The 16,764-nt window shown below is 42.7% G+C and overlaps 1 protein-coding gene across 2 annotated transcripts in view; it reads right to left on the bottom strand.

Annotated features, from left to right (window-relative positions):
• The window catches only part of SOS1 (SOS Ras/Rac guanine nucleotide exchange factor 1), a 145,478-nt gene extending 129,820 nt beyond the window's left edge, over window positions 1-15,658 (bottom strand). For both annotated transcript variants that reach the window (XM_044261705.1, XM_044261706.1), the window contains exon 1: window positions 15,290-15,658. In XM_044261705.1, coding sequence (XP_044117640.1) covers window positions 15,290-15,376 — 87 coding nt within the window. In that variant the 5' untranslated portion in view covers window positions 15,377-15,658. The remainder of the gene's footprint in view (window positions 1-15,289) is intronic.
• Window positions 15,659-16,764: the final 1,106 nt, after the last annotated feature.

The raw sequence follows: 16,764 nt of genomic DNA, 5'->3' as shown, positions 1-16,764 counted from the left end.
TCACTGCAGCTCTACAAATATTAGCCAGGATATGGAAACAAACTATGTGTCCACTGATGGATGAATGGATAAAGAAATTGTAATATATATAATGGAATATTATTTAGCCATTAAAAAGGAATGAATCTTGCCTTCTGCTACAACATGGATGGACCTCAGAGGCATTATGCTAAATGAAAACGGATACCTAACTCACACCACATACAAAATTTAACCCAAAACAGATCAACGACCTAAATATAAGTGCTAATAAAACCATAAATTCCCTAGAATAAAGCTTAGGGGTAAATCATCATGATGTTGGATTTGGCAAAAAATTTTAGATATGCAAAAACTTAGCAAACTCAACACCCAAAGAACAAATAATCCAATCAAGAAATGGGCAGAGGACATGCACAGATATTTCTGCAAAGAAGACATCCAGATGGCCAACAGAAACATGAAAAAGTGTTCCACGGGGCACCTGGGTGGCTCAGTGGGTTAAGCCGCTGCCTTCGGCTCAGGTCGTGATCTCAGGGTCCTGGGATCGAGTCCCGCATCGGGCTCCCTGCTTGGCAGGGAGCCTGCTTCCCTCTCTCTCTCTCTGCCTGCCTCTCTGTCTACTGTGATCTCTCTCTGTCAAATAAATAAATAAAATCTTAAAAAAAAAAAGTGTTCCACATCACTCGGTATCAGGGAAATACAAATCGAAACCACAATGAGCTATCACCTCACACCAGTCAGAATGGCTAAAATTAACAAGTCAGGAAATGACAGATGCTGGCGAGGATGCAGAGAGGGGAACCCTCCTACATGGTTGGTGGGGATGCAAGTTGGTGTAACCACTCTGGAAAACAGCATGGAAGCTCCTCAAGAAGTTGAAAATAGAGCTACCCTATGACCCAGCAATTGCACTACTGGGTATTTACCCTAAAGATACAAATGTAGTGATCTGAAGGGGCACGTGCACCCGAATATTTATAGCAGCAATGTCTACAATAGCCAAACTATGGAAAGAGCCTAGATAGATGTCCCTCAACAGATGAATGGCTAAAGAAGATGTGGTACACACACACACACACACACACACACACACACACAATGGAATACTATGCAGCCATCAAAAGAAACAAAATCTTGCCATTTGTGACATGGTTGGAACTAGAGGGTATCATGCTTAGTGAAATAAGTCAATCGGAGAAAGACAACTATCATATGATCTCCCTGATATGAGGAAGTGGAGATGCAACATGGTGGGTTTGGGGGGTAGGAAAGGAATAAATGAAGCAAGATGGGATCGGGAGGGAGACAAAACATAAGTGACTCTTAATCTCACAAAACAAACTGAGGGTTGCTGGGGGGAGGGGTGTCGGGAGAGGGGGGTGGGGTTATGGACATTGGGGAGGGTATGTGCTATGGTGAGTGCTGCGAAGTGTGTAAACCTGGCGATTCACAGACCTGTACCCCTGGGGATAAAAATATATTATATGTTTATTTTTAAAAAATTAATTAATTAAAAAATTTTTAGATATGCATTAAAAGCATGAACACTGAAAGAAAAAATAACTGAACTTCATCAAAATTAATTTTTGTGGGGCACCTGGGAGGCTCAGTCACTGAGCGTCTGCCTTCGGCTCAGGTTATGATCCCAGGGTCCTGGGACTGAGCCCCACATCAGGCTTCCTGCTCCATGGGAAGCCTGTTTTTCCCTCTTCCACTCCCCCTGCTTGTGTTGCTTGTAAGTGGAATCATATAAGATGTGTCTCTGTCAAATAAATAAACAAAATCTTTTTAAAAATTAACTTTTGTGGAAGGACATTATCAAGAAACTGAATAAAACAAATGGTTGGGTTTGAATGGGTCTAATATCAAGAACATATAGGGGCGCCGGGGTGGCTCTGTAGGTTAGATGTCTGACTGCTGCTCAGCTCCTGATCTCAGGGATCAAGCCCAGCATGGGGCCTACTTCAGAAAAAAAAAAAAAAAAAAGAACACATAATGACTTACTAAAACTTACAAAAATACAAATAATCTAATTTTAAAAATGGGCAATGGATGTGAATAAACATTTTCTATAAACAAGATACAGAAATGGCCAATAAGCATGTGAATATGCTCAATATCATGAATCATTAGGAAAATACAAACCAAAAGCACAATGAGATACCAGGTCACACCAACTAAGATAGCAATTTTTAAAAGAAAAACAAAAACTAAGGATAGGTGAGGATGTGGAGAAATTAGAACCTTCATGGATTACTGGTGGGAATATAAAATGGTTGCTGTGGGAAACAGTATGGTAGTTCTTCATAAAGATAAACAGAGCATGGCCAAATGACCCAGCAATTTCAATTCTAGATATATACCCAAAAGAACTGAAAACAGGACTCAGATATCTGTATGCCAATGTTCATTTGCAGCATTGTTTACAATAGCAAAAAGGCAAAAACAACTCGTGTCCACCAACAGACGAATGGATAAACAAAATGTGGTATTAACACACAATGGAATACTAGTGAACCCTAGGAAGGAATGAAATTCTGATACATGCTACAATATGAATGAACCTTGAAAACATACTGTGAATTAAGTCAGACACAAAAGGACAAATCTTGTATGATTCCACTTACATGAAATATTTAGAATAGGCAAATTCAGAGGCAGAAAGTGGATTAGAGGTTACCAGGGGCCGAGGGAGAGGGAAGTGGAGAGTTATTGCTTAATTTGTACAGAGTTTCTGTTTGGGGTGATGAAAAAGTTTTGGAAATAGATAGTGGTGACTGTTGCACAACACTATGAATGTAGTTATTGGCACTGAGTTATACACTTAAAAACAGCTAAAATGGCTAATGTTATATATATTTAAAATTAAGAGAAAGAGTTGTTAAATATATGTACAAAAATCAGAATTCTACCAAAGTTCTTAACCAAAACAGGTGTGAATATAATTATCAGTAAGTGAATCCTGTTACAAATTATTTAGCCATACACAGAAATCAATTTACTTGCAAATGATTTATTATAAGTAAAATGGAAAATGAGTCTTGTCTATATAGAAAGGGAAAAGTTTATTTGGGACATTATAAAAGAATAACTAGGGGCGCCTGGGTCGCTCAGTGGGTTAAGCCGCTGCCTTTGGCTCAGGTCATGATCTCAGGGTCCTGGGATCGAGTCCCGCATCGGGCTCTCTGATCAGTGGGGAGCCTGCTTCCTCCTCTCTCTCTCTCTCTCTGCCTGTTTATGATCTCTCTCTGTCAAATGAATAAATAAAATCTTTTAAAAAAAAAGAATAACTAGAATTATTAGCTTATTACAAAAAGTCTCTGTTAACAAAAAACTCAACTTTTCTTCTTATCTCAAGATGTATATTTATTTTGAACCGTGAAGAGGCAAACTCCTTTCCACGTACTAAGTATAATCTCACTTGCAGTTGGGATGCTTTAACATACAGGGGCAGACTACAGACTTTGTTTTATCACCAGATACAAGTTTCATAGAAACATTTGAAAATATATAATAGAAAAACTGTTTTATTTTGAATTGCATATCCATAATGCTTGCCAGACAATAAGTGCTCAACAAATTTAGTGAATAAAACCAAACCAGTCACAATCAGCAAGAAAGCAACATTAAAGAAACTTTTTAAAAAAGATTTTACTTATTTATTTGACAGAGAGAGAGAAATCACAAGTAGGCAGAGAGGCTGGCAGAGAGAGAGGGGGAAGCAGGCTCCCTGCCGAGCAGAGAGCCCGATGTGGGGCTCGATCCCAGGACCCTGAGATCATGACCGGAGCCGAAGGCAGAGGCTTAACCCACTGAGCCACCTAGGCGCCCCCAAAGAAATTTTTTCAAAATCATCTCCCTGTTATACTTTAAAAATACCTATTTTAAAAAATAATATATAAGTCATTCAGAGTCCATAAAACCAAAACTTGAAATTACTTTTCTCCTATGTATATTCCTATCCCCAATGGGAAGTTACCAGAATTTGACTTTATGAGGAATTTCTTGTACTGATTTGTGTTTCTCTGCTTCTGAGGCAGCCCAAGCCTGGAAAGGAAAATCAATAAGCAGTCATCTTTGTGGCTGGATGGCTGGACTACTCAAGGTAGCGCCAAAGTGCTCCTGGTTCACTAGTTCATATAGTAGTAATAAGGGTATCATTTGCATTGTTTTCTTTTGCCTTTACTGCTTTGTTTGTGGTTTTGTACATTAAAGGTTTAATTATGAAATAAACTTGAATGTGAAATGCAAACTTTGCTTGACAGCTATGAAAACAAACTATGCACTATTAATACCACAATAATTAAGTTCTGACTTTCAGAACTTACCCTAAGATATCTTTCTTTAAAGCATAAGGGACTTGGGAGAAACAAAGGACCCACTTTAAGTGGGGGAAGACTGTAACTGAATTATTCCGCATCAAGCAATGTACGGCCACAGAGGCAACCCTGGCTGGCTATGAGCCTCTCAGATCACTGACTACGGGGAAGACAACGGACGGAGACTCCAGCGGCTGCGCTCTGAAATCCATCCCCATGTTCCTGCAGAGGCCGCACTTCTCAGTGGCAGCGACTGAGCAGGCAGGCACACTGAAGCAGGCCTATTCCCAGGAGATGAGGAATTCCTGTGACAAGCAACTTTCACTCAAGAACTTCCTGAGGCCTTGGTGAACTTTCCTTAGAACTGCACTGCAGTGTAAGACGCTTTCACCCCAAGTTCCTTCCTCCCTTCCCTCTCTCCCTCACTTGGAGTCAGACTTGCATCACAGTCTAAAGACATTCCCTGACTCCTTCCCCATTTTCTCTCGCAAGCATTTCTAATAAATGTCTTGCACATCCAATCCCATCTTGGCATCTGCTTCTCCCTTGCAGTACACACTAATAAAAAAATCCCGCCATTTCGGGGCACCTGGGTGGCTCAGCTGATTAAGCGTCCGACACTTGATCTCACCCCAGGTCTTGATCTCAGGGTTGTGAGTTCGAGCACTACTTAAACAAACAACTAGTCATGAATTATTTCTAAAAATACAGTATTTGCTTACTTATTTGCTAAAATGGTATATAGTAAACATGGCAATTCCAGTGCCCTTTGAAGTTGAAGATCTTGACTAACCCCCACCTCGAGCGGACACTCAGAACCACACACAATTCAACAAATATGTCCTGAGCAACTGCTATAGGTTAAGAAATACGCTATACAGAATATAGGGCCCTAGTCTTAACCTCAGGTAATTCTCAATAGAGAAAAAGAGCGAAGCTACAGATCCCAACTTTGAAGGACAGACTGTCATAGTACAACTGAAGTCTAAAGTACTAAGTGAATTAAGAGATTCATTCTACTTGGGGGATGGAGCTGTAGTAGGAAGCTTTGATGGAGAAGATGGTATTTGAAGTGTCCTTTGAAAGACATTATCAGAGCCTTCAGGTTGTTACCTGCCTGTAATTCCTGAGGACAGTCCAACAAACACACTTTCCATGCTTGCCATACTTGGCTACCCCCAAAGTGTAAATCCTTCCTAACACAATCCTCTCACACTTTCTCAGTCCCAGAGTACTGAAGCCTTCTTAGTTCTCCATCTAACATGCTCCTCTCCAAGTATGTCCTTTTTCATCCCATTCCTACCAAGACCTCTAAGCCAGAAAGCGAGGAGTAAGTCTTGACTCCTCTCTCTCACTACTTTGTCATTCAATCATCAGTCTACCTCTACATCTAAAATCTAATTTTCCCCATCCCCACAGCTGTTGCCCTAGTCAAAACCACCATCAATTCATCTTCCTGACTACATCTGGCCTTCCTGACTACAGTTCTACTACCATTTAACTTGTGCTCCACAGAGCAGCCAGTGAGCCTTCAAAATTCATTAACTGGGGGCACCTGGGTGGCTCAGTTGGTTAAGCCAGCGACTCTTGGTTTCGGCTCAGGTCATGATCCCAGGGTCCTGAAATAGAGCCCGATATCAGGCTCCATGCTCAGTGGGGAGTCTAGTTGAGATTCTGTCTCTCGTTTTCCCTCTGTCCCTTCCCCCAACTGCTTGAGTGTGCACACTCTCTCTCTAAAATAAATAAAATCTTTTTGAAAAGATCCTAAGATCTGTCCCCATGCTCCAGACTCCAGCTACTCAGGACTTCTAAAATGCTGAGCTCCTCTTGCACTCCAAGCCACCACAAATCATTTAACTCTTCCTCCTCATCCTCACCTGGCTAACTCCCACTTCCGCTTAAAACATCACTTCTGTCACTCCCAAACATAAACACACAGGATAGCGCCTGGGTGGCTGAGTCGGTTAAGCGCCTGCCTTCGGCTCAGGTCATGGTCCTGGGGTCCTGGGATAGAGTCCTGCATTGGGCTCCCTTCTCAGAGGGAGCCTGCTTCTCCCTCTGCCTCTGCTGCTCCCTCTGCTTGCACACATGCGTGTTCTCTATCATAGAGACACACATACACACACGGGATAGTCTCCAAGCTTCCTATTGCCACCCCAAGACTTTGACTTCTCAGCCCCTTCCTTTGTGGTCTACACTAGCTTTCCATTAACTAGCGCCCTTAAAAGTCTTACTTTTTTATGCAGCAGAACCTTTTTTTTCCTAAGGTAATCCTATGCAGAGCTCTAATATGTAAAAGGGCTAAACTTCTCAGCTTAAAGCATTGGTTTCAAAGCCCTCTTCATTCAGCCTCCTTTATCCTAAGGCACTTCTTCCATAAAATCTAAGGTGCAAGACAATTAAAACACCACAGTACTATATTATACTGCCTACTCAAAGGAAGCAATACAGTACAGTAGAAAGAGTTATTTTTTGAAGCCAGACAGACTCGGGTTCAAATCCTGATTCTATTTCTTATTAGTTATAAGACCTTGAGCAGTCTACCTCTCTAAGGATCCATTTCCTCAGCTGTAAAACTTAGCTATAAGAACAGATAACCATACTCACTACTTCCATTCAACATTAGGTTGGTGGAGGTCCTAGCCAGTAGAATAAAAATAAATATCAGATTGTCTGTAGTTACAGATGCCATAATTACACAGAAAATTCTGTGGAATCCACAACTACCAGCAAAATCAAAGGATATGAGAACAACATATGAAAAGCAGCTTTATGTTTGCATATTTGTGACTAACAATTAGAAAATAAAATTCTAGGGGCGCGTGGGTGGCTCAGTTGGTTGAGCACTGCGCTCTTGACTTTGTCTCAGGTCATGATCTCATCAAGCTCCCCACACAATGGGGAGTCTGCTTCTCTCCCTCTTCCTCTCCCTCTGCCCCGCACCATGTTCCCATGCGCCCTCTCTCTCAAAATAAATAACTCAAATCTTAAAAAAGAAAACTCTGTAACAATTTACAATAGCATCAAAATACAAAGTATTTATGGTTAAACTTCACCAAAGACGTGTAAGACTTCTACATTGAAAACTATAAAGTGTTGCCGACAGAAATTAAAAAGTCTTGGGGCGCCTGGGTGGCTCAGTTGATTAAGTGCCTGCCTTTGACTCTGGTCATGATCCCAGCGTCCTGGGATCAAGCTAGCTGGCCTGGCTTTCTACACAGCAGGGAGTCTGCTTCTCCCTCTCCCTCTGCCCTGTCCCCAGCTCATGCTTGTGCTCTCTCTCACAAATAAAATCTAAAAAAAAAGAAAAAGTCTAAATAAACGGAGAGATATACCATGTTTGTGGACCCAAAGATTTAGTATTGTTGCCAATTCTCCCTAGTGATCAATCTATAGATACAAAGCAATCACAATCAAAATCTCACCAAGATATTTTGGTACAAACTGACAAGACAGTTCAAAATTTACAGTGAAATCCAAATCTAGATACACTAAAAGAGTATTTTTAAAAGAAGAGAATTGAAGGATTTACACTATCTAACTTCAAGACTTACTATAAATCTACAAATAACCAATAGTGTGAATGTGAACTGGTGTAAAGATAAACTGATCAATGGGATAGAATGCAAATGTTTGAATATACATTTACATAAATATATACGATATATATTCATTTAATTTTCACAAAAATATCAGTCCAACGGGGAAAGAAAAATCTCAACATACAGTTCTGTAATAACTAGATAATCAGCATAAAAAATGAACCTCAATTCCCACTTTACATTTTAAACAATAATTAATCTGAAATGGACCACAGATTATGTAAAAGCTAAACCTATATAAAGTTCTTAGAAAACAGCATTAGAATTATCTTCATGACTTGGTGGCAAGCAAGGGGTTCTTTAAACACAGAGAGCAATAACCTTTAAAAATAAATAAATAAGTAAATTTGACTCCCTTGATATTTAAAACTCTGCTCATCAAAAAACACCATTAGGAGAATGAATAGACAAACCAAAGGATAGAAGAAAATATTCATAATTTTTTTTATAAAATAGTTATCCAGGATATATAAAGAACTTTTACAACTCAGTACTAAAAAGAACTCAAAATTTAAAATGGGCAACAGATTTATGCAGCCTGTCCAAAGGAAATAAGAATGGCCAATAAAGGGGCCCCTGGGTGGCTCCATTGATTAAGCGACTGGTCATGATCCCAGGTCATGAACCCATGGTTCGGGGATCAAGCCCTGCATTGGACTCCCTGCTTCTGGGGGAGCCTGCTTCTCCCTCTCCCTCGGTCTGCCACTCCCCCTGCTTGTGCATGTGCTCTCTCTCTCTCTCCTAATAAATAAATAAAATCTTAAAAAATATATATGGCCAATAAGAACATGAAAAGGTGTTCAATATCAGTCACCAGGATAATGCAAATTAAAGCCACAACCACTACACACCCACCACAGTGACTAAAATTAAAGACTGATAATATTTAACTAGCAAAGATGGGGAGCAACGGGAACTATGAGAGTTGTTGGTGGGAATATAAAAGGTAAAACCACATTGAGAAAAGGTCTGGCAGTTTCTTGTAAAACTAAACAGACACTTTATGAGCCATTTCTCCTGGTACTTACCCAAGAGAAATGAAAACACAGTCCTACAAAAAAAAAAAAAAAAAAAAAAAAACAACTGTATAATAAGAACATTCACGGAAACTTTATTCCTAATAGCCCCAAACGGGAAACCTCCCAGGTATCTAACCACTTGACAAACTCTGACACAGTCCTATGACAGAAAAAAAGGACTGAATTTCTGATAAACACAACCTCAAAGCCGTACCAAAAATATATGCTGTATGATTCTATTAATATGATGTTCTAACATAGTTACGATTAATTTATGGTAGGATGATAAAAGATCAGAACAACGTTTGCAAGGACTGATAGACAAGGCACATGAGAGAAATTTCAGGAGTGATAGTAATGTCCGATATCTTGATAGAGGCTTGGGTTGTATTTGTCAAACCTCATTAAATGGTAAAATTAACACTTGTATATTCCACTGCACACAGATTTTACCTAAAAAACAAAAGAACTACAAACAAATACTGAACTCTAGTTAATGACATGCATACTGAAGTGTTTGGGGGTAAAGTGTACTGAGGTTTGTAACTGACTTTGAAATGCATCAAAATGTAAGATGGATTGGTGGATGGAGTGAGGAATGGATAGGCATGTGACAAAATGTAAATTAACATTTACATTTTACATTATTAAAATTGCACATTACTATGTTTGCATAATAAAATGTAAAATTATAGAATCTAGGTGATGGGTATATGGGTGTCTTACTGTATAATTCTTTCAACTTTTCTGTATATTTGAAACTTTTCATAATAAAATGTTGGGTAAAAAACTTAATCATAAGACAAAAATATTCTAAAATGAAGTGAGAAGTTTCTTCCTATTCTACTCACAGTTGTGATATAAAACACGTTACGAGGAACAGGAGCAACTGTCACTTTTATTCTTTCGCTGAAGCATCCTCACTGCTGTGATTTCTGCACCTCATTGCCACTGCTGGATCAGAGTCTTCCTTTCCACTACAACATAAGCCATAATCCTTGTGGATTTCGCCATCACCCACATATATAATACACCGATTCATCATTCAATACACAACTTTGTAGCTCCTAATTGTCTTATTTCTCTCATTCCTGGAATCCTAAAACCCTAAAGTATAATTATCTTCTCCAATCAGAATGCCCTATCTGCTCTCACCACCCTCCTCTTCCAACTCACCAAGATTCCTAGTCCATGGGAACCTTCATTTATACTTCCGTGACCTGCTACCGTCTTATAGCTTTACCTCCTATCACCTGAAATATTGGTACCTTCTTAGTCCCTACTGCAGCCACCTGCAACCAGTTCTTCCGTGCTCCTTTACCTGAACTGACGAGTGCTGCTGGAGGAAATCTCACAACCAGACCAATGAATGCTACTCCAAATTTATGATCTCCACATTCAGGACTGCTCAGCAATTCCTTTCTAATTCACCAGTTGGCTCCTTCTCCACACTCCACAACAGCAATTTCAAACCTTGACCATGCTTCTTAGACTTCTTACTCATATCTCTTTCCTCACTCTATGTCAAGAATCTTACCTCTTGTTTCAACATGAACTCACGGCTCCCCAACCTACAAACCCAACTTTATCTCTTTCCCTCCCATCTCAGAAAAAAAGTATGCCTTCATCTCTGCTAGAAGTAGCATAGCATAGTGTTTAAAAATGCAGATTCTCTTGAGGCACCTGGCTGGCTCAATTAAGTGTCTGGCTCAGGTCATGATCCCAGGGTCCTGGGATTGATCCCCGCATCGGGCTCCTGCCCATCCAAAAGCCCGCTTCTCCTTCTCCCACTCCCCCTGCTTGTATCCCCTCTCTTTCTGTCTCTCCCTCTTTCTGTCAAATAAATAAATAAAATCTTTTTCTAAAAAAGCCCACAAAATTCTCTAACCAAATTAATCTTTCCAAACCTCAGGGGTTTTTTTGTTCAACAAGTTGCAAATATCTAAGTTGTACAATCTGTTAAATTTTAACCAATGTATATTACCCTGAAACTATCAGCACAATCAAGAAATGAACATAAAAGCCTCCCCTAAAACAACTACTGACCTTTTTGTCACTGTAGATTAGTTTGTAATTTCCAGAATTTTATGTAATTATCCAGCATATACTCTTTTTTGACCTGGCTTTCATTCAGCTTATTTTTGAGATTTAGCCACACTGCTATGTGTTATCAATAATTCATTCCTTTTTATCACCAAGTAGTATTCCAATGTATGGCTATTTCACAATCTGTTTATTCATTCATCTGTTAATGGATACTGGGTTGTTTCCATTTTTTTTCTTTTTTTTTGCTGAATACAGCTGCCACAAATATCCTATATAAATCTTTGTATGGATAAAGCCTTCATCTGTGCTTTTTTAAAGTTTTATTTATTTATTTGAGAGAGAAAGAGCGAGGAGAGGTAGAGAGAGACAAGGACTCTCAAGCCCACTCTGCACTGAGCTTAGAGCCTGTCAAGGGGCTCGATCTCATGATTATCAGATCAGATCAAAACCTGAGCTAAAACCAAGAGTCAGACACTTAGGTACCCCAAGCCTTCATCCATTCATTCTTAAGGCTTTACTTACACCCCTGGAAGTCCCAAATCTGCAGTGACAACTGCCAGCTTGACCAGCCCACTCGGATAAGGCAAAAGGACTTAAATCAACGTGTCCCAAGCTCACGCTTTTATGCCACTCTCTTCACCTTCAACAGCTTCTCCTTCATTCTCTGTCCTGATTAAGGCAATACAAACCAGAAACTTAGGACTCTTTCTGCTTTCTTACCATTTGCCCTACTCACTCCCTGGGTTACTCAGTCCTGCCAATTCTACCTTTAAACATCTCTCAAAATCCATCCCTACATTTCCATCCTAGTTCAAATGCATCCTTAATTCAAACACGTATCATCTCATGGCTGGACTGTTAAACTAGCCTTCTAACTTTTCTCCTTACCTCAGGTCATTTTTCTCCAATCTATTTTCTATTCTACGGCCAAAGTCAATTTTCTAAAATTCCAATCTGATGTTACTCACCTATTCCTCAATGACTTTCATTCCCTTAAGATAAAATTCAAACCCTTTAGCTTAACATTCAAAAAATTCTCTATAAACCAGATTCCTCTCCAAACGCATCCTCTGCCACTTTCCACCCTGTTCTAACTTGGTCATTTCTGGATGATGCCATTTACCTTTTAATCCCTAGTGCCAAGGGCATTACCTGGTCTGTAGTAAGCATGACATATTTGTGAAATAGATAAGACAGGCCTTAGACTGATGTAGTGAGACATTCTGAGCGTAGTCAGGAAAAGCAGTTGTCCAGTCTGGCTGAGACATACAGAATATGAAAGATTATGGTAGGCAATCCAGTCAGAAAAGCAGGATGAAGCCTGATCACCGATCAAGATCAATTCCACGCTAAAGACTGTGCACTTCATCCTACACCCTCAAAATACATCAATCGTTCTGTTTTTGTTTTTGTTTTGATACAGTGGTGTGGGAAAGAGGACTCAGAGTAGAAGGTAACAGATTGGATGTCAAAGGGAAATAAATCTATGTTTACTGTGTTATATGCTGTGCCGGGGTATGGACAGTAATGTTAAGGAGAGAAGTCAGAGATGACTCCAAAGTTTTGAACCAAATAACATAATTAAGCCATTAATCAAGAGGAATTTTTTTTTAATGGTCAGTGGAGGCAGAGACAGGTGATGGTTTTAGTTGGGGTATTTCCTCACCCATTCATTCTAACATAAGTGGCTACTAGGTAGGTGTCAGGGACTGCTGCCTAAAGGATGAAAAGAGGGTAAAATACTATTCCTTTGCTCAAGGACCATCTAATCTAGTTGAGGGATGGGGAAGACAAGTTAATAGGAACTTATAATTCATTGTTAAGTGCTACGGTTTGGGACGAAAAGAAAATAAAAACGATCCAACTCAGCCCTGAGGATTTGAGAAAACACTGAGGTCAAATTAGTGTTAGGCCAGACAAAGGGCAGTTCAGGTAAAGGGAGTAACATGACGACAGAGCCTCAGGTAAAACAACACAAGTTGGGCACATCTGCAAATAATAAAATAAGTCTAAAGGAAGAGTTCAAGATAAGGAGATGTCCACATGGAATGTCTAGCAGGCAGCTGAAAATGCAGGTTCTGAGAGCGAACAAGAGCACATCCAGATATGCAATATATTTTCAACCTCATCATAGGTGCCTTCGAGTCCTCATCAGTGGCTATCTCAAAAAAGAATTGGAAGAACCTTTCTTATCAGCTACATTGTGTACACTTCCACCTCCCCCCAGCACTTCTGTCCTGCATGGGCATCTCTGTTTCAAGTTGAAACTGTTTTATGTAAATAGGTCACCAGGACTGGCGGGGACTGTGGTGAACTGTAGATGGACGCCCGAGCTGAAGAGGAAAGCCTTTCACTCAATTCCAGCACTTCACTGTCTTGCCCAATGTGGAGAGATCTTCCCATTCTTCAAGAAAAACCAAAAATTCGGATTTTATGTAACATCTCTCACTTTTAAATACTGGCAACTAATTACATTAAAAGTCTGTAAAACAGCACCCTGCCAGCCAAACAAAATGCTTCTGTGGAAAGATATCAGCAAGGGTTACCAATGTGGCAGAGTTGGACGTGGTCTGCCAACTCCTCCAATGCTTTCTACCACTTCACAGTTACCCTCAACTAAAAGTATCTTGATGGTTCCCTGGGACAGGAGCTGTTTGCTGCTAAACAAAACAGCCCCAAACTGATAGTGTTTTATGAGTTCTTTCGTATGTTCTCAACAGTTTTTCTCTCTTCCCTGCTCCACTCCACCTCCACCACTCCCAGGCTTGTAACATGACTGAGACCTCCTACTCCCCTATTATCAGCTAAGACGCCAAGCTTGCAGGTACCGCCTGGGTGGCTCAGTGGGTTAAGCCGCTGCCTTCGGCTCAGGTCATGATCTCAGGGTCCTGGGATCGAGTCCCACATCGGGCTCTCTGCTCTGCAGGGAGCCTGCTTCCTCCTCTGCCTCTCTGTCTGCTTGTGATCTCTGTCTGTCAAATAAATAAATAAAATCTTAAAAAAAAAAAAAAAGAGTGAGAGTCATGATGGGATTTCTAATGAATAAAGTATAAAAGGAAGATGACATCTCTTTGGTCTTCTTAGAAAACAACATCACAGAGATGTTTGTTACTTACTCAGACACTTAAGGAAAAAAATCAGTAACTTATATCCAAAAAAAAAAATGAGCAAATCCTGCTAACACACTAGTTTCCACTGTAGTCTCCAAGGATCTTGGGGGTGGGGGAGAGGAGGGCAAAAGGGAAAGTAAAAGTTGCTGGCCTTTGGGAAACATCAGGCACCTTTTAAGGCACAGTTTTTAAAAGTACAAATGTTTAGAACAAAAGGTACGCCACAATCTCAACTTTTGGTAGGAGGAAAAATATAGCCTAGTAACATAAAACATTCTTTGAGCAACAAGAAATTGGGATTAAGAAACACTACTAAAGTAAAGCAATCTCTGTATCTACAAAAAAAGGTAAAAGGGAAACAAAAAACACCGTTTTAATATTCATTCACACACACCAGTTTCTGACGTTTTAATGTATATACTAAGTCACAATGCGGCTTTAGAAACTTTTAAAATGTAGCAATATTTCCTAAATGTACTAAAGCATTTAAAAGCCCAGATGATGGAGTATACAACTTTAGGTAACAATGTGGCAAACGTGAAGAAACACAGAATGGCTAAAAATTGAAACCAACAAAACAAAAGATAGTGCCAAGATTCTCAAACTCTAGGGGGCAAAAACAAACAAACAAAACCAAAAACAAAACCCAAAAAAGTGGCATATGCACCCGCCCCTGTTAACCAGAGTAGTGGGGAAATTCAGGGGAATGAAGAGTGATTACAGAGGGCGAGCGAAGCAGGCCCATGTCCCTGCTGGCAAGCGAGCTCTGCAATTACTTAAAGCAAGCGTTACGGCTAGAGCGTTCTCGAGCCCACTAAAACCAGCATACTGGACACCTAAAACTGGAGGCTGACAGCAGCTCTAGGGTAAGACCGAGAAGGCGGAAAAGTGGCCTGCTTTGACCTCCACTGAAAACTGAGCCTCCTCCAACTCTTGTCTCGGAATCAGGGGCAGGACATGAACCTCTCAGAGGCTGGATGATTCGGACAAACTCTGCCGGGCTCCCTGCGGCCTTCCCACACACCGGGTGAATGTCAACACCGAGCCAACGAAGTGTGGGGGAACCTCTCAGTGTGCGCCGTCCTTTCTGGGAGGCGGCGAGACCGGGAAGAAAGACGGCCCTGCGCGCGCCCCGCCTCCCCAGCCCTTTCCCGGCCCCGCGCCCTCGCAGGGGCTGCAAGCCGGGAAGCGGGGTCCCGCGGGCTCCTCACCTTTTTCAGCGCCGGCACCAGCAGCCCCCGCCACTTGGGTGCGTTCTCCTCGCTGAAAAACTCGTACGGCAGCTGCTGCGCCTGCATGGTGCCCCCGGGGCGCCTCTGGGCGGGGAGAGGGGCGGCGGCGGCGGCCGGGCCGGGGAGCCGCGAGAGGGCGAGCTCGCAGCACCGAACAGGGCCGCGGCCCCACCGGACGGCCCGGCCCCCTCGGGGCGCCGCGCGGCCGGGCTAGCCTTGGAGAGGGGGCTGAGGGGCGAGGCCCGCGCCCGGCCACCCACCCGACACGGGTACCAGCCGTGGATAGCGAACGCAGCCCGCAGGCGGCGGCGGCGGCATCCCGCACCACCACCCCGGGGCCGGGCCCCCCACCCCTCCCCGGCCCGCCGGCGCCGCCCCGGGCTGCCCTCCGCCGCGGCCGCCGCCCGCCGGGGCTACGCTCCCGGGCCCGGCCTGGCCCAGCGGCACAGCCGGCGGCTGGGGGGAGGGCGTGTGGAGGGACGCTTCTGCTGCGGCGCCCGCTCCGCGCAGCGGGGACCCCGAAACGCGAGCGGCCCGGGGCGGAGCGGGGCCGGGGTGTAGCGGGGGAGGGGAAAGGCCCGAGGTCGTCGTTGGAGTATCTGGCTGGCCAGAGGTGCCGCCGCGGCCGCCGCCGACGCCGGTGTAGCGCTCGAGCTTCCTACTAGCGAACTGAACCTGCTCGCTACTGAGCATGCGCCGCCGAGCAGGGCCGGTTCGCTCCGGGTTTTCCGGCTCCCCGGCGAAGGAGGAGGGAAGCGAGAGTGAGGGAGGGCGCCCCCGAGGACTGCAGGGGCGGAGCGAAGGGCCCCAAGAAGTCGAACCCTGGCCTGCGGGGTGGGGTGCGAGTTATCGAGAAGCGGCCCCCATTGTGTGGTTGGGCCGCGAGAGATCCCACCTCTCTCTTGGAGTCCCTGGGCCTTTAGTTTTGGAAAGGGGCGTGTGTGTGTGTGTGTGTGTGTGTACTTTGTTCCTGAACATGAAGATAAGAACTACTCAGAGCATGCAATGTATAGTAAACAGACTGGACAAAAGATAGGTGCCTTTCTCACGAAACCTACTGCTCAATATTTACCGGATAACAGAATTGATTGCAGTATTTCTGATCGGTCTTTCCACCAAGAATTATCACCAAGAATAAAATGCGTACCTGCAGTATAGATTTTGTGTGTGCGTTTCAAGTTCAATATGCTCATCTTTCGAACCCACTTAGCTTGGAACTCCAATAATCACTTACCTCAGTGGAAACTGAAACCTCTTCCGCAGCTCCTGGGTCCCAGAACATTTCACTCATGCCCCTCTCGGGGCATTTAGTTTATCTGTTCTGTAATCTCTCTTGGCTCTTTGAACTAGATAGCAAACTCCTGGAAGGCAGATCTTTTTCACTAAGGGCTCTACACAGTAAATAGGTACTTCCAAGAACGTTTGTAGAGTGCTACAGGAGCCTTATCTACCAA

This window comes from Neovison vison, chromosome 8, assembly GCF_020171115.1.
Source record: "Neovison vison isolate M4711 chromosome 8, ASM_NN_V1, whole genome shotgun sequence".
NCBI lineage: Eukaryota > Metazoa > Chordata > Mammalia > Carnivora > Mustelidae > Neogale > Neogale vison.
The sequence above is the reverse complement of the archived record's forward strand: the minus strand, read 5'-3'. Positions and strand labels throughout refer to the sequence as shown.